General features: G+C 48.6%; 7 protein-coding genes across 7 annotated transcripts; 4 read left to right on the forward strand and 3 right to left on the reverse strand.

The window, feature by feature from the left end:
* Window positions 1–906: 906 nt before the first annotated feature.
* On the reverse strand, window positions 907–2,566 carry K441DRAFT_619392 (uncharacterized protein; the record flags this gene model as incomplete). The annotated part of the gene is made up of 4 exons (XM_067645874.1): window positions 907–1,376; window positions 1,457–1,592; window positions 1,649–2,203; window positions 2,315–2,566. 4 exons carry the CDS (start codon window positions 2,564–2,566, stop codon window positions 1,231–1,233), a joined length of 1,089 nt encoding a protein of 362 aa, XP_067498904.1. The 3' UTR covers window positions 907–1,230.
* Window positions 2,567–2,717: 151 nt separating this feature from the next.
* K441DRAFT_667496 (uncharacterized protein) lies at window positions 2,718–3,810 on the forward strand. The gene is made up of 4 exons (XM_067649847.1): window positions 2,718–2,803; window positions 2,867–2,975; window positions 3,041–3,288; window positions 3,372–3,810. Exons 2-4 carry the CDS (start codon window positions 2,899–2,901, stop codon window positions 3,449–3,451), a joined length of 405 nt encoding a protein of 134 aa, XP_067498905.1. The 5' UTR covers window positions 2,718–2,803; window positions 2,867–2,898; the 3' UTR covers window positions 3,452–3,810.
* A 273-nt stretch (window positions 3,811–4,083) lies between these two features.
* K441DRAFT_667497 (uncharacterized protein) lies at window positions 4,084–4,423 on the forward strand. Its single transcript, XM_067649848.1, has one exon. It carries the CDS (start codon window positions 4,134–4,136, stop codon window positions 4,407–4,409), a length of 276 nt encoding a protein of 91 aa, XP_067498906.1. The 5' UTR covers window positions 4,084–4,133; the 3' UTR covers window positions 4,410–4,423.
* K441DRAFT_486335 (YL1-domain-containing protein) lies at window positions 4,400–6,010 on the reverse strand (the record flags this gene model as incomplete). Its single annotated transcript, XM_067641938.1, has 1 exon — window positions 4,400–6,010. A coding segment is annotated over one exon (1,611 nt), but the record flags the coding sequence as incomplete, so codon positions are not given.
* A 1,757-nt stretch (window positions 6,011–7,767) lies between these two features.
* Window positions 7,768–8,345, forward strand: K441DRAFT_735025 (uncharacterized protein; the record flags this gene model as incomplete). The annotated part of the gene is made up of 1 exon (XM_067654291.1): window positions 7,768–8,345. A coding segment is annotated over one exon (337 nt), but the record flags the coding sequence as incomplete, so codon positions are not given.
* Window positions 8,346–8,586: 241 nt separating this feature from the next.
* On the forward strand, window positions 8,587–12,192 carry K441DRAFT_583824 (uncharacterized protein; the record flags this gene model as incomplete). Its single annotated transcript, XM_067644516.1, has 2 exons — window positions 8,587–8,834; window positions 8,892–12,192. 2 exons carry the CDS (start codon window positions 8,587–8,589, stop codon window positions 12,190–12,192), a joined length of 3,549 nt encoding a protein of 1,182 aa, XP_067498909.1.
* A 2,003-nt stretch (window positions 12,193–14,195) lies between these two features.
* K441DRAFT_699771 (kinase-like protein) lies at window positions 14,196–17,326 on the reverse strand (the record flags this gene model as incomplete). The annotated part of the gene is made up of 6 exons (XM_067653185.1): window positions 16,628–17,326; window positions 16,137–16,525; window positions 15,951–16,090; window positions 15,028–15,887; window positions 14,455–14,975; window positions 14,196–14,406 (listed from the first exon to the last, which is right to left on the reverse strand). Exons 1-6 carry the CDS (start codon window positions 17,273–17,275, stop codon window positions 14,196–14,198), a joined length of 2,769 nt encoding a protein of 922 aa, XP_067498910.1. The 5' UTR covers window positions 17,276–17,326.
* Window positions 17,327–17,412: the final 86 nt, after the last annotated feature.

Genomic DNA, 17,412 nt, shown 5'->3' on the forward strand with positions numbered 1-17,412 from the left:
CCCATAAAACTAGCTTTATAATTAATAAATATATCTACCGTAAGAACATAATCTTAAAAGTCCCATAGCTGTCGCGCCCGTTCTGTTGCATAAACTCTCTAAGTTCAAGTATCCGGCACGGTGGCGGCTGTTCTAGTATCTTATTTGACCTTCAACCTCTCTGTTTGACGAGTTTTTGTGGCGGTATACTATGGGTTGGCTTAAGTATCCATGACTTAGTAATCGACGCGTGATGAGATTTGGAAGGGGATTATTCGGTATAACGCGGATACTGTATATCTACCTGGCTATAATAGATACCTTAAGGTACTTATTGTAGATCTATGCAGGTTTTATACATATTAGCTGGCATTTAATAAAATTATATAGAGGTCCACTGTCTTCAATAACGCGGGTTTTTAGTAAAAATAAGCGTAAGACCTGAAAGTCCCTAAGTAATAAAAATAATATATTCTAAAAGCCTAGGTTCTATTATATAATTAATAAACTTTAGGAAATAATATAAAATATTAGTGTTGAGTTATTTCAATATCTGCAAAAGTGCCTCAGACGTGATTACGGTGGAGTACCACGAATGTGGTTAGTCAGTTTGCGGACCGATTGAAAATCCGCACTAACTGGGCTTACTGAAGGAAGGAAGTCTGTGCCATCCATATGCCAGCGGCGTAGTTGACCAATATTAAATTTATCCGCGGCTGCTGCTGGTCATGACAAAGCCGGAGCATGTCCCGTCTGGGTGTCCCGGTGCCCGACCATCATGGTGTTGTGCATGGTTCGTCGTGCTGCACGAATCGTAGCCAAGCCTGTCCTACGGGCTGTCCACATCCTGGCAGGAGCTTGGCTCGCGAGGGGGAACTATCGTGCATTAGAGTACCATCTCTACCAGACTCGTCATAGGATCACGAACAGGGTGCAATTCTCTCATTCTTTCAATTATGTAACACAATATAGATGTTGGATTGTGATGAAGACCGACCCACCGACCTGATCTAGCGTCTGGGAACTGCACAGTTGGCTAATCTACGCACGAAGAACGTGCTCTCCATTCTCTCTGATTCGTATGCAAGCAGCAGTCCAGTCACTTTTTGCCAGGTTAGGGGGCATCTCCGTGTTTCCATGCCTGTTCAGATTTGCTCATGTCGACAACGTCGAAGATGCAACTAGGCGTTAGATTTTAGGTAAACCAGGGCCGACGCTAGCACGTGGGTTCTAAGAACCCTGACGAATCTGTCAAACCGAAAATGGATCTCGGGGTCCTTCAGATCGGGTGATTCGCAACATGCGTATAGGAGTGGTTGTTGGGTAGAAAGGACCAGCTTGGAGATCCTCCGGTATTGTCGGAAAGTTTATTTCTTCCGTGCCGAAGTGGTTTCGGCCTACTCCACAGAAATCAGCAACTGTCTCAACGCCAGCGCAAAAAACTAGTCACTCATAGGGCAGATGCGGAGAGGCCCACTGCATGCGTTGATAAAGGTCTCGAACGTTTTCTCGTTGCGGATGGATGCGGCAATTACAACTTGGACAGACGACTTCAGGTCAAACAATTCCCGCAAGGTCGATACCAGCAGCGGGATACCGGAGTTGTCGTAAGTCTGAAGAAACTTCCCTGAGCTTGAGGCTGTGTGCATGTTTGCGGGGTTAAGCTTACGACATCTGCTCCAAGAACAACGTCAAGGGCTCCAACTCCATAGTCTTCTTCAAATGCCGTTGCTTGCAAAGGCCAGCCCCATTTTAAAGCTGCAGATTCGATGGAGCCTCGTGTGCTAGAGCCCTCCGGAATATCTAGTTCGTTGATGAAGATGTTCGTTTTGATAGCATCGACAACAGCCTCGTCACCGTCAGTCGCTATTACACGCCCTGCCTCCAAATATTTCGCGCAAAGTATTGATAGCAATCCGGTCCCAGCCCCCAATTCAAGCACATTTTTACCTCGAATGATCTCATTGCCACTTTCAGACATGAGAAAGTTCCCTAAGTGAAGGGCAGCTTCCCATGTCCGGAGACCCGTTGTGCCGGACGAGGAGATGACAGCACGAGACTCAAGTAGCGTTACGGGTAGTTCATTGGAAGAAGCTGGTCCGTCAATTGGACGAGTTGAGTAGGTATACGTCACAAATGCTTTTTGTTGGGCTGAAACGGACTCTGAGGACAGATTGGAGCTAAGAAGTGAAGATAATATAGACATCAGGTCATTTGAGATCTCCTGTCCACACAAAATGAAATAGAGTATCAGTATATACATATATTTACTAAAATGCCGGTCTATTGCAGTGAAAGTAGAGTAAAAAAGAAGCAGGAAAGAGAAACGGCATACATCCTCCTCAGGGTCATCAATTGCGCCTTCAATAATTGAAACGAGCTTCTTTAAAACCCTAAATTGGTACCGTTCCGGTGGTCGTGATTTAACGGTGTCCAGGTCGAAGAGATTCTCATAAATCCAGGTTTGCACTGCGGAGGTTTTGAGGATGTTGGCATCTGGCCATTTCAACCCTTCCAAGTTAACAATCTGAAAGTATTGTCGGCGCAGTACCCTTAAGTTTCCTTGGGTTGTGTGAGTTAATTCCATGTTCGCATTTTGTTGTGATGTTAAGATGAAATCAATGGGCGGGGAAGATTTTCTAAGACCGAAAGTCGCCCCTTTAGCGAGATTTTAGCCTGCCAAGACGCACTGAGGTGGGAATTTTGGACGACGACACATCTCTAACGACTCCCACTGACGACGGCATCCTGCTGCGACAACAATCCATCTTCATCACGAAAGAAAGCAGGATCCTCTTGCCGGATACCGATTGATCGACTTTCAGTACGTTTTACAACTACCCGGCCTAGAAAACTCGATGTCCATTGAAATCTAACAGCTCCACAGTCCGTCTCAGTCCTTACAGCCCTATCACCAATATGGCTGATTCGCAGGTTACTCTGCGTACGCGCAAGTTCATCCGAAACCCCCTCCTGGGTCGCCGCCAGATGGTTGTGTAAGTCTCGAGTATATCAGGTGTGGACGAAAACTCGCATCATAATGGAATCTGACGCATGACAGTGATGTCCTACACCCCAACCGCGCCAACGTCTCTAAAGACGAGCTCCGCACTAAACTCGCTGAGCTCTACAAGGCAAAAAAGGACGAGATCTCCGTCTTCGGTTTCAGGACACAGTATGGTGGTGGTAAGAGCACCGGCTTCGCGCTCATCTACGAGTCACCAGAGGCGATGAAGAAGTTCGAGCCACACTACAGACTTGTGCGGGTCGGCATGGCGACAAAGATCGAGAAAGCTAGCAGGCAACAACGTACGTATAATCCATGGATAACGTTGGTTGGATATTGTGATTTTTTGGTGGGTCTGGAACACTGACTGGAATTTGATCAACAGGCAAGCAACGCAAGAACAGGTCGAAGGAGTTCCGGGGTACGGCCAAGACGAAGAGTGCTTCGAAGGACAAGAAGAAATAAACGATTCTTTCTCGATGCGGACGGTTCTGGGAAGGTTGTGGGTGGTGTGGAGCTTGGTCATAGCAGGAAGAGGCTTGGAGTGGGCATCGTGTGCATTTACGTACGCCTGAAAACTCTTGCGCGGCGTATCGCGAATGGGAAGGCAAGATGGATGGCGTTTGAGCTCTCGTTTGTCTACTGTCCAACCTCGCATAGCATTCAATGGACATTTACTTTCCTGATTGCATGCGCCTCCTAATATAGTGAACGAGGATTCATAAGGGTACTGTGAAAAGCAAGCAGTTGTTCAGTAGCTCATCGATACATTTAAATGGAAAAGTTACCCAGCAGGATAATTACCGAACTACTTTCCACTCTCGTCAAACAGTTACATGCTAGTGCATTTAATCACAAGTACATCCACAACATAAAGGTAAAATTTACCAATCCTTGCTCTCGTCTCTGATGAATACTGCAAATGGCTCAGTAATGTCCACCTTTGATGATATCTATCACACATCATCGCTACAGCATATAAGAGTTTAATCTCCTCTTCTACGAGACATTCCATCATTGCAGCCATCTTTCTAATTTCACCTCGAAGACATTTCAAATAGTTTTCTTGAAGAACCATGGTGTTACAGCATTTCCCTAATATTGAACCATCGCAGTCGTCGCACATTATCCAAATGCCTTGCATTGCATGCTCAGACTGAGCCTAGTGTCACACCTTGGCCTATTTAAATGCCGATCCAGAGATTCAGCTTCCAGCAGCTGGATCACTAAAGCCAGTTCCAAACAAAATCTTCCACACATCCCCAAGCACCCTCACACGACTCACTTCACCTCCGCCTTTGCCTCCCCACTTCCTCTCCCTTTCCCAGCACCCTCTCCCTCCCTGATTCCCCAAAACCTCGCCGGCACACCCCTCGCCGGCCTCCCACCCACGCCCTCCCTCTCATATACAGGCCCCACATAGCACCCAAGCCCCTTACTCCACCGACAGTGCCCTGCGACAAGCCGCTGGATGCACTTATACGCATACTTGTCCCGATACGCCAGGCCAGTGCGGGGGTCGATGTAGCGGGCCGGCAGCCCCGTGATGGCGCAGGTGTGGCGCGGGGGCGTCGGGAGCACAGACTTGTGCGTGCGGGAGGTGGGGTGCGCGGACGCGGCGAGGGTGGCGTGGGAGACGGGCCAGGAGAAGAGGTGCTGGGAGAGGGAGATTAGGGCGCTTTTATCGCGGGTTTTGAGGGGCGGGGGGAGCGAGGGGAAGGATGTTAGGATTATGAGGTTGCGGACGGCGCGTTCGATTATTTTGCGCGGTATGGGTTGCGGAGGTTGCGGTTCGGGTTGTGGTGCCGGCTGTGGTGCTGGTTCAGTGGTCGGTGGGCTGACAGCTGGGTTAGTGGGTGGGAGGGATGGGGGTGCGGCGACGGGCTCGGGCATTGCGGCCCAGTGCTCAATTCCGAAGAGGAAGCTGTCGGGGTTTTGGGGTGGAGCGAAGATTATGGAGTTGGGGTAGGCGGGAGGTGGAGGTAGTTGTTCGGGTTCAGCTGGAGTTGTAGCAGGCTCTGGTGCTGTTGCTGGTGCGGGTTCTGGAACGGGCTCAGATGTTGGCTCAGGTGCGGTCTGGGAGGTTGATGGAGGTACCCCATTTGCGGTTGCAGCATCTTTGGTAGCTGTAGCATCGTCAGAGGTTCGATCTTTGGGTGGGTCTGCTGGTTGTTCAGCGGGCTGGTCCTCGAGTTCTTCGATTTTGGGTGCATCCTTTCCGGTAAATTTAAGCTTATTGTCAACCCATATCGCTGATCCACTGTAGTATCGAATAAAGGGTCCTTCTAGTTCACGGCTCTTTAGAGCGTCAAGTTTTGCCTGGCGTTCTGCAGCTCTCTTCTCCTCAGCTTCTTCCCACCTATGTAGACTTTTACTATTCTGTTTCTCAACTAGTGCTGCCTCAGCCAGTCTCTCAGCTTGTGTCATAGCTTTAGGTTTGGCTTTCTCCTTGCGCTCTTCAGCAGCCTTCATCATAGCGATAGTATCTGCGCGCTTCTTGTCCTTTTTCTTTAGCCGCTCCATTGTCTCTTCTTTATTCATCATAGTTTGTCGGCGAGAAGATTGCCGCGCGGGACCTTCTTCCGGTGTAGGAACCCATGATGCCCTCTCTGACTTTTTTTTTGGCCGCGGAATAGGTGTGATTTCCGTGGGCGCGGACGATGGTATGTCAAGCTTAACCCTCTTCCGAGCGGCGGCGAGTCTGGCAGCAAATGGGTTCACTGCCTTCTTTCGCTTCTTCTCCCGCAACTCCAGTCGCTCCGCTTTTTTCAGCTCTTTTTCCCCCACATCATCGTCACCTTCATCCTCATCTTCAGTTGATGAGGAATCAAGGTTAAAGTCGCCCTGGTCTTCTGCATCTTCGCCAACAAACTCCTCTTCGTCTGGCAGCTCCTCCCAGTCTTCTCCCCATTTTTCTTGTTCATCAATGGTCTCCTCTTGAGCTAGGAGGTTGCTCATGCGGTTGCCGGCGTTTGGTCGACGGGCGCGCGACACGACCATGAGCGGGCCGGCGGATTCATCGTTATCAGTGGCAGAGGTGCTAGTGGCCTCATCTTCAGACACTAAGCGGTCCTTGGCTGTCCGATCGTCTAGATCCGGGGTCATGGTGGATGGATGGACGCGAGTGAGGAAGGTGGTAGAGGAAGGATCAGTCGAGAGAGGAAGGATGAGGCGATGGGGAGGGAGCTGAAGCAACGCGAGCGTCGTCTAGTAGGCCTGAAGACAGCGTCAAGGGTTGTTGGAGTGATTCTAGAAGAGTTCCATGCCAGAGGGACGGATTGTCAATACGGAGGTGGAGGCGACTAGGCGGAGTTCATGCTGCGTGCTAGCATGGGGAGTGAAGGCCTGCGCAGATTGCGCTTCTCAATGCTGTGCAGAGAACCTAATTAATGAACGAGAGAAATGCTTTGAGGCAACGGTAGCATGTAGTGGAGCATGTAAAGTGGCCGGTGGACAGAGCGCATGGATGCTCGGTGCTGCTTCTGGTGTGGTGTATCCGGGATAGCAAGACGCACGCGATAAGCTCGGACCCCTGAACTCAGCTACCCCCTGAACCGGGGCCATTTTATATACAAATTAGCGAATTTCTACCCCTATTTAAAAAAAATTTTAATAGATAATTTTTTATAAATAAAAAGCACACTAATATAACTAAATTTTCTTAAAAATAGAAAATATTTATAATAAAGTAAGTTTTTACAGGGGGTAAATTAGTATATAAAATAGCCATTTATATTTTTATTTTTAACAACTAAGTATATAGAGATAATTTTTTAATTAATTTTTTTATAAATTAACTTAGAGTTATATAAACTATAACTCTAACATTTAATATATTTAATAATCTATTATTTTTATTATTTTAATAGGGGTAGAAAATCACTAATTCGTATGTAAAATGGCCCGAGTTCAGGGGGTGGCCGTGTTCTAGGGGTCTGAGCTCAAACGAAGTCGATATGCTTGGACATTTGCCTGCGAGTAACCAGAGCACCCCATTCCAAGCCGATCCTGCAAATCAAGCTCACCTAATTCTGCACCGATAACGAGTCAGTATAATCCGCCAGGCAAGGCATGACGCCGGAGCTGCGGGCCTTCGTCCCTTTACCGTGCAATTACTGCTCTCGACCTTGCACTCAAACACGTCTCATACGAAGGGCACCGAAGACGTGGAAAGTGCATGGACTAGACATCCAAAGGAAATAAGCTTTGATCACGTCTGAAAGTGCCATTAAGGTGTCTTTGAAAAAAGGGTTAAGCATGTCCTCCCGCAATTACGAGGAAATAAATGAATTCCTGGTCCAAGTATAGGACTACCGACAGGTGCGGGAGGCTAGGGTGTCCAAAAACGTCCACGTCAGATAGTCGTGTAAGCAGGTCTTGCTTGACGGAAACAAGCGACAATTTGGTGAACTTGAAGCGCCTTGTCGTGTTTCAGCATGGTGATTGCGGCTTACCCTCTGCAACCTGCGAGCCAGTAACAAAGCGAGGACGCAGGCTGGCCTTCAGCGGCCTTTTGCTGCAGCAGCATTCCAGCCGCGGAGCAGAGCGGGCATGAGCGAGCATTCGCTGCCAGATCTGCTGTGTGATGGACCTTGCTATTTGCTGTGCTGCTCACTCAAGCGCAGGCTACGTACTCGTAGAGACATTCGTACAGGCATTCGCAGAGAGCCCGCAGTGTCCGTTGTGCTCGCAACGCCCCCCAAGTGCCCTGGGGAACCTGGCGAACCTGGCGAAAGGCGCTGGGTTAGCGTCGAGGCCTCTCTCCTGTCTTTGACCGTCACTCAGGCGGCTGCCCTGGCTGCTCGTTTGCCCCGGCTCCACAACCGACTGCCTGAGCTTGAACAACCTGCACTTGCACCACCAACAACCTCATCCTTTCTCTCTTCCCTCCCACCACCACGGCCGCCTCTTCTCCTTCGAGCGTCGGTTCCTAATCGGCATTGTCGTAATCTTGTTTTGTTTCTTCTCCAGGCCTCATCCGGCTTGTCTATTACAACGGCTGCTGTCTGTATCATAATCAATCCCCCCGAGCGCTCGACAATTTTCTTAGCCCTCGCCGCGTCAACCAGTTTCCTAGCAATAACGTCGCTCCTTGCTCCATACCACATACCGCCTTGATACCCCAATTCCCACCGTCTATTACTCCGCTTCCCCTTTGCGCTACATCTCTCTGCGCACCTGCGAGCTAAAAACTCGGACAGCCCTAGCTACACAAATTGCAACACCACGATCCCTGACTCAACAGCGCCTACCACACCCGAAATACTCTGGCTGCGCTCGACTTGCGCTGACTACTGGGACGAGTAACCGCACATCGATTCTTCCGTTTGCCTAGTTCGCGGAAGACCCTTCGTCAGCAGGCCTGGGTGGATAGGGGTATCAACTTGTACATTGCACACAAATCACTCAGATTCTAAGGCTTCACGCCCTCGCTGAATCCGGTCTTGCTGGTAATACTCTACTGCCTTTACATTCCTTTGGCCGGTACCAACCACTTTTCCGCTATTACCCTGGTTTTGGTAAAAGAGAGCAGCTACTAGCTATATTCTCTCGCCTTTGAACACCTTAAAACGATAAAGAGACAGGGTCTATAATTCATAATGGGTCCACCATCGCGACCTGATCACCACATCAACCTCAACTACCTCCCTCAGCTTGTCTCGCAGCCGCCTCGTTCCGGCTCCTCAACAGCTGCAACATCACCAATCGAGCCGCCTTCCAGTAGCTCTGTCCGATTTCCCTTAGGAAGCGGTAATAACCCGAATGGACTCGGAAACGCCGCTGCAGGTGTACGTTTAGGAGCTGGTTCACCTTCGCATGAATTTGGGAGCAGACTGTACTCAAAACGGTTCGTCGCATGATGAAACAGAAATTTGATAGGATATTAATTGACAGTGTAAATTAGCGCCCGAGAGATCCAAGCGCAAGAGGGTCTTGGTCCACAACTCTGGGGACCTCCGACAAGCGGCAACTCCACCCCTCTTCGCGAAACCATCCCAGAGTCGCCAAATGCCGACAGCTTTCCTGACTTTAATCAACCTGTCGCCGAGCCCACAACTACCCAAACTTCCACTCGGAGAGCTCGAGCTGGGACCTTACCTTCACGATTCTCTCCTGCTGGAGCACCTACTGGACTCATGCCGCAGTCTTCGCTTCTTCCTAAGACATCCCGTCCCACTCCATCCACAAGTCCATTCAAACCAGGACCCGGCACTCCGACCGAAAGCTCTGCATTCGGATCTAACAATTCAGCAGCCGCAAAATCAGCTCTCCTTTCGCGGCTCAGGGCAGGCTCGATGCCACAACGTGCAACCCTCCTCCCTACTACATCGTCTCCGTTCGGTTCCTCTATCTTCTCGTCAAACTGGGCAAGCAGTCGAGACCGAACCAGTACTTTGCACAGCATTCAATCGTCCAATGGACCGACTTCTCCGGCCCATTCCTCATTTTCTCGGGATTCGCTTGCTGACACGGATGTGAAAACTCTTGATTACCTTGGTCTCGTGGACACACCTCAGCCCTCCCGGGCTACACTAGCACCTTCCGATATTGAATTACTTTTAGAAGGTCAAAGAAATGCTTTTAATCAGAACGATCTCGCCGCTTTGACTCGAAACGCCAACCGATTCCGATCATATTCAGTTAACGCCAAAGAGAAGTATGCTGAAGACGACGATGAGTTGGACCAAATGGGCGGCTATGCTAGCAATTATAGCGGAACTTTAACCCCTTCCGCCGACGCCGCTGCGTATGCTATCCACGAGGCAGTCAGACAGCACAACCTTGAGGTTCAGGCTTTCGCAAACTTTGCCAGTGCCAGCCGTCCTCGAGCTAGAACAGCGGGAGTTCTCGACTCTCCATCAACAAGACTTATGCGAAACTATCTACCTACCTCTTCTAGACTTGATAGCAGTATTACGGCTTCGGAGTTGCCACTGAATGAGGAGGCCGAATACAATGGCCTTGCAGAGGCTGTGCAAGGCATGCAACTTAATGGAAAGCCCAGCACCAACATGGGAGGTGATGACAACAACTTGGAGGGCCCAACAAGGGCTTTATGGCTTGGAAACATTCCTTCGTCTACTACGGTCTCGTCACTAAATGTTATTTTCAACACTTTCGGTTCAATTGAGTCTACCAGAGTTCTGACTCATAAGAACTGCGGATTTGTCAACTTTGAGAACCTGGACAGCGCCGTGCAGGCAAAATCTCAGCTGAACGGCAAGGAGATCTTTCCTGGAGCCGGCCCCGTACGGATAGGATATGCCAAGGTACCAAGTGCGTCGGCGACTCCCGGAAATAACGGTCTTTTCCCCTCACCAAGCCCTGACCCTCTTGCTAAAGGCCAAACGGAAGGAAGTGCAGCAAGTCTAAGTAACGGTAATCCTCGTCAAGCAAACGGAGCGCGAGCAGAAACAGCAACTGTGCCACTGAAGACCCCGGAGCTCCCGGACATTCGCGGAGACATTGTGCAGATTGTCAAAGATCTTGGTGCAAGTGACGAAGAGCAGATGAGAATTGCTACGCAAGTTGAGCAAGCTATTCAGAATGATAACTACGAGGATGAGATTCCTTCCATCGAAGAACCAAGCCACAGCCGTGTCCACGATGCACCAAGATTGAGGGAAATCCGTAAGAGGATTGACAACAACTCTTGCTCGCAGGCTGAAATTGAGGACATTGCTATGAACATGCTACCGGAGATCGCTGAGCTTTCTTCGGACTACCTTGGAAATACCGTCGTTCAGAAACTGTTCGAATACTGCTCAGAGAGCGTTAAGGAGGCCATGCTTGCAGAGATTGCTCCTCACCTTGCCAAGATTGGTGTCCACAAGAACGGAACTTGGGCCGCCCAGAAAATAATCGACGTTGCTAGGTCGCCGGCCTTGATGAGCATGGTTGTTAATAGTCTTCGACCATACGGTATGCCTCTGTTCCTTGACCAATTCGGGAACTATGTCATGCAAGGATGTTTGAGATATCAATTTCCGCTGAACAACTTCATCTTCGAGGTCATGCTTAGTCGTCTCTGGGACCTTGCTCAAGGAAGATTCGGTGCAAGAGCTATGCGAGCTTGCTTAGAGAGTCACTACGCTACCAAAGACCAGCAGCGCATGGTTGCTGCAACGATTGCTCTCCACAGTGTCCAGCTAGCCACTAATGCTAACGGTGCGCTGTTACTCACCTGGTTCCTTGATACCTGCACTTTCCCGCGTAGACGCACGGTTTTGGCACCTCGCCTTGTTCCTCATCTAGTCCACTTATGTACGCATAAGGTTGCATATCTGACCGTTCTCAAAATCATTAATCAGCGAAATGAACCAGAAGCACGCGACACAATCCTACAGGCTCTATTCTTCTCACCGAACGACCAAGTTCTCGAAGACATCCTCAGCGACCAGAGCTGTGGAGCCACCCTTATCTTTAAGGTCCTGACTACTCCATTTTTCGATGAGAAGATCCGAGCCGATGTTGTTCAGAATGTCAGAAATGTGTTGCTTCGCATCAAAGCCCAGCCAGCTCAGGGATACAAACGCCTGATGGATGAAGTTAATCTTTCAACTCGCGGCGGCGGACCTGTCGCGCGGGAGAACCATCGCGAGCCTTCTGAAGGTTCTCGACCTGGATCAAAGCAAAGCCCAGCGAGCGGTCAGCAAGCGCATAACAATATGGAAAATCAGATTAATAGACAATTCTACCAAGGCATTCCACCGCCTGCTTTCGATCCAATGGCTCTACAGCGTACTGGCAGCATGGATTCTAACGGCTTCGACCAATATCCGCTCAATGGCATCAACCAACCTGTTTTCCCGCAAAACTCGAACATGCCGCTAGCAGCAATGGCATCCCAGCAAGCTCAATTACAGTATCACCAAGCTGCTCTTGCTGCATCGAGACCTAACAATTTCTATCCACTTATGAACGGTTTTCAAAACGCAGCCCCGGCTCTGGATGCGTTCAGGAACGTCTCACCCATAGCAGCGCCGGGCATGACAGGCTCGCCGATGCTGCAGCAAGCTGGCTTCGGGCAAGGGATTGGGCCAGTTATGAGCCCACAAATTTATCCATATGGAATGTATATGCCACAACAACAACAGCAGATAGCAGCGGGCCAACGGAGAGGAAGGGTCAGTACAGTGTTTCATACTACCACATATAACGTCAGGTGGACGGCCGAGAATTTAGCGGAGCTAACCGAGAAATAGAGATAAATCCTCTGAAAATGTTAGAAACGACGAATTTACACTCGCTTCTATTGTAAACTCTTGACTTTACACCTACAATTTCCTCGTTCGACTTTGAGCGATCACAAAGACCATTTTCCTGAGGCGTTTCTGGTTTGTGCTGGGGTCAAGACTATTTCAAATGTTGTAAATGATTGCTGAACTGTTATACTCTCTGGTTGCTTATCTGCTGTTCGCACCAAACATTGTGGCTCTTCGAGGACCACTATCGCACCAAACCCATTTCCTTGCTAGTTCTAAATAGCTTGTATCTCTGCATCTAACTCCCACCGTCCAATGTCTTCTCTCGTCAGAGTATGGCGTCGAAAAAAAGTTTGCAGGGGCACTGGTTGTCCCTGTACACCTTCAACTACCGCAAATTTTTAAAACCTACCGCACTTTTGTATTTTTTGCTTATGTGTTTAGTCATTCGCTGCCAGCTTTCGGAGTTACTGTGAACCAGGGAGAAAGAAGGGGAGCAGGTTTGCCTTTTCATTACGATACGCCTCTCTCCTTTTCTCTCTTGCTGCCACGGCATCTTCTTTCCGCTCGTTTTCTCAACATGCACGCGCAAGGTTGGATATGGTTCGGCGCGCCCGTTCTTTTCCTCCTTACACTTCTTGTATCCTACATTTGCTCACACTCTTTTTCTCTCTGGATGGTCGGGATGACGGGTGATTGGTATTTGGGCGGAATCACTTCAAAATGGGATTTGCCTTTGCGTCTTTGTGTTTGCTTTCGCGCTTTTTGAGCTAGGGGCAAATTTGGGGGAAAGGGTTTCAAGAGCGGGTTGGAGGATTTAGGCAAGTGGGAAGGGCGGAGAGTGAAGGGTAGGATATTAAGGTAGGATGGGTTTAGATTCTTTTGGGAATTCGAGAAAAATTCAATTGAATTGTATTTTCTGGGTTTTAATGGGTTTTGGTGTTGTGAATGTGGTTTGCTGCAGTTTGGCATTGCATTAGCAAGTTCTCGCAAGCCTGTCACATCACTCGCTGCTGCAAGCCTTTCATGTTGGGTTTGGTATGTCGTCATTTTAAGACCCGAGCAGGTTCATATACTCAGCTGACCAGCTGGCTTCTCAGGGCTTGACAGTATGCTAGAATTCTGAGCCGTCAACCTCCACCCACTGATAAAGCGGCAAGAGGCCCGCATGGCCCGTCCTGGAAAGATTTTGTCACTGCTAGTTCGCCGCTATATGCCTTGGAATATTAGCAAGAACTTAGTGATCATCGTTATTAAATATTGGAGATCATCTTGTCATGGCGTTGGGATAGTTGATAAGCGTTAGTTATTGTCATTACACGGTCCGCGGCGGGACTCCAGTACGCCATTCCCAAGCCGCGAGAAGGGCTCAATGCACACGAGCTTACTATCTTAAAACCAGAGGGTCATGCTTGATAAAATTAGTCAATTTTATGAGAAGTACGATATCCTCAACCCCAGAGAGTAGTCTTGAAGACTCAAAGCCTACCGGTGCCTAGAAAATTGCAGCTGTAAGGGCTAACTGATTGGTCTACATCATCTAGTTTATACACCCAGCTGCACTGCATATTAGCCGTGCCTCTATTAGAGCCTATATGTTGTGCGCAAATGCATTGGTATCTCACAGAAATGTGCAGCCGTGACCCCGTCCCACCGTGTCTACTGACTCCCACCCCGCGACCGAATATGAGCATGATAAACCAACGAGTCCCACGATCGATAAAAGTTGGTCATCAAAAAGGCTTTGGCCTCTTGCCAAAATTACCAAAGGAAATTTATAAATGAAGAGTATCTGCGCGTTAAAATTAAGATTATGTGCCCAGAGATGAGGAGCTAAGCGTCCAGCTTTTGTCTATGGTATGATGCATTTGGCGAGAGAAGGTCACTTCTCATCGTCTGGATGGGAACGAGATACGCCATTGTCCTGTTAGGGCCCTGCTTGGTGGATATTGAACCATGGCTCGATGGCTCGTTCAAACAAACGGTTCATCTATAATGGCAGGCTACTCCCTGGCTGAAACTGCACTCTGCCTTGCAGTAGTAGCGACAAGAGTGTCAGCAGAGTCTGTCGGATGCATTGACGACACTGAAAGGCCAGAGTAGCGGGTATAGTCGATTTCTTCGGACTCATCGAACTCTTCTACGAAACTGCCGAGCAACATCTTGTTGACATTGCCGGATGCTGGCTCGGTATCGACTATGTCGCTATAATCTCTGCTTAACTAAAGAGTGTCATTAGATTAAGTAAACGATGATGCTTACGGGATGCCCTCAAACTTTAACTCATCGTCCAATCGCCGGAGTCTGTAAGTGGCATCTACGTCGTACCCGAACTGGATGAACTCGATGCTCACTGGCCGAGGCTCGCTGTTTCTGAGGAATTTTTGAACATCTTTTCCGAACTTCACAATTATTTTCTCAACGTCACGCTTATTTTTCATTCCCGCCCAAACACCGTCAGTAAGAACAATGATAGTGAGCTTCTTAGGCGATCCCTTAGACCGGTTCCGCTTTATTTCTTCAACCTGAGCGGATAATATCCTGTCAAGTGGTTTTTGCATATCAGTATGCATGCCGTCCTTAGGTTGAACTTCAGAATTCTCCATAGCACGCCAAAAGTCAGAGCCAGTCTTTTTGTTGTTGAGTTCTGATCGCCCAATGGTAAAACTAAGATCCATCCCGTTCTCGTCTTGGCCAGCAGCTTTCATTACGAGAGTCTCGAGAAGATAACTTGCATGATACCAATGGGGTCTCATCGTTTCGGCATTGTCAACGAGGAATTTCTTTGGCGGATTAGTAAGACCACAAACATATCACTTAAAGCACTGAACTCACAAGATCCCTTTTTCCATCGGAAAAATATTGAGTGAGTAATTTATCTTTCCTCGTTCGTTTCAGAATGTTGCCCTTCTCACGCCTCCTAATTTCTTCGCGTGCCTGCCAGACGTCCTGCACGTCAGTTTTTCTTTGTGTCCTGTGTATAGGGTGTGTGAAACTGATAGCAGAATCACGTTGTCGGGTAGTGCTAGTAGATTTCAGTGCAGATTTAAGATACTCAGAGCGATGAGTTGTCTTCATCAGTGGAAGATTAAGGAGCTTCGATTTGCGGCTTTTTCCTCCCTGAGTGGCAATGGGTGATTGACTTGCGCTCGAACGTCTACGTGAGTTGGTTTCCGGAGCCTTCCAAGGAGCTTCCTCAGCCTTCCAAGGAGCCTCCTCATCCACTTCAAGTAACGCTTGCATGATGCTTTCCGAGAGTGGTCTGTGAGATGTTGCTCCAGCACGAGTATCGTCTGAGATCCTCATCAACTCGTTGCAGAGACTTTTAGAGTTGATTCTTTCCCGCGGGTCTTCCAATAGCATCTTTCCATCAACTAGATCAAGCACCCGATTGGTAATTGTGTCTGTTATGCGTAAAGAACCACGCAACATCTTGTGCCAGCCAATCACATCCTCTAGAACCCTTTTTCCATTATGGAAGTAGTCGCCTTGAGTGAGAACCGGAGGAGTTTGATTCTTTGCAATGATTTTCTCGATTGCAATTTCTCGCATTCTACGATACTGACGTATGCCCTGATATCCTAGGACTACCCATGTGGCAGCTATTGAGAGTACGCAGCCCAGTGACCAGATGTCGATAGTTTGACGGACAGCGACCTTGGTTTCTATTGTCCCGGGGTGGCGTTCGGGAGCGCCTGATCAGGAATAAGTCAACCTTGAATTATGTGCTGATATAGGAGAGTAGCATGGTGGGTTACCAAACGTCTCCGTCCCTCCATCCAAATGCACTATTGGGTCTTTGTCTGTTTTTTTTATGAATTTGGCAAACCCAGGATCGCACAATTTGAATTTCCCTTGTACGCTGAGAATATTGTCCGGCTTGATGTCGGCGTGCCACCTGTATTTGTTAGATATATAGCCAAAAAGTATGCACGGCTCCATACCCATGATATTCCCGAGTCATCCCATCTGTAGTGATTGTTAGGTTATGGATGCCATCAACTGCATTTGCGACCTGAAACAAAGCCGTCCAAAAATCTTCAACTTCGTTTCGAAGTACCGGTGGCAGTCGTTCCGCAAAAAACTCATCGAGATCGAATTCTCCAAATTCGAGGAGAATATTTAGCGTGGTCTTACAAGAATCCTTTGGTTCCTCTGCTGCTCTAACCCCTGGCTCCTGGCGGGTTGAAGATGTCGTAATCTCTGGATGTTCGTAATCACCCAAGTATCTCACCATGCCGTTATGCTCTCGCAAACCAGAGAATGCTACCCTCTCGTTCCTGTACAAATTCGTGTTGATCGCTTCAAAAGTCTTCAAAGCAAATTGATAGCACTATTGGGGTATATCGGGAATGTCAGTGTCTATGTCATGATGAGGAAGGGTGCGAGATAAGGAGATTTAGGACGGGGCTGAGCTTGCTGGCCGAGGACTTACATCACCGAAATTTTCATCTGAGAACTTTGCGCTCAGTGCTGCGTTCCTTAGCTTAGGGCCAACAAACTCCTCCTGAACTTTTATCTGCCACAGCTTTGCTGTACCTCCTTTAGTATTGATCTCGTCTTTCCCGCAAATTGGCATGACCCTATCTCTGCCAAACTCCCGGGACATACCCAGCTCGAGAATTGCTGGGCAAAAGCGCCACTGCATCTCATCAAATCTCATCGCCAGTTTGGGTGCGTTGGATACAGAAACATTCTTGAATTTTTGCTGAAGTAATGATCGGTTGATTGGGAGATGCACATCGAATTGGCCCCATCGCTGGAAGTGATCAACGAGATGGCCTAGGTCAAGCTTAAGTAAGATGCTGAAAATAATAAGGCAACAATTTTTCTCTGACTGTATTTGATGAGCTTCAGGGGGTAAGAATATAATTTTAGGTTGGTTGCGGTAATATGCGGCCCATAGAAGGATATTTGCTTGGGTTATTTCAGTTTCTGGTCTTTTGCTTTTGAGCCAATTCGTGAGCTGCCAGACGAGGACATAAAGCCGGCCACACTGTGCCTGCATTGTGTACTGTTCCAGCTTTGTCTTGAAATCGCGAATGGCAGATTCATATTGAACTTGAGGGTGAGTGAGAGACATAACGAGGAGATATGCATGGGTGTTGAAGCCTTTTCACGATGAGGCTCAGCTTTGTGGGTGATGGTCGCTGGGCTGAGCGGGGAAGGTTGATAATGAACCCTGGCTCAGGGTCTGCCATTCCTGTCGCCAATCCAGAC

The sequence above is a fragment of the Cenococcum geophilum genome, assembly GCF_001692895.1.
Source record: "Cenococcum geophilum 1.58 unplaced genomic scaffold K441scaffold_56, whole genome shotgun sequence".
Classification (NCBI taxonomy): domain Eukaryota; kingdom Fungi; phylum Ascomycota; class Dothideomycetes; order Gloniales; family Gloniaceae; genus Cenococcum; species Cenococcum geophilum.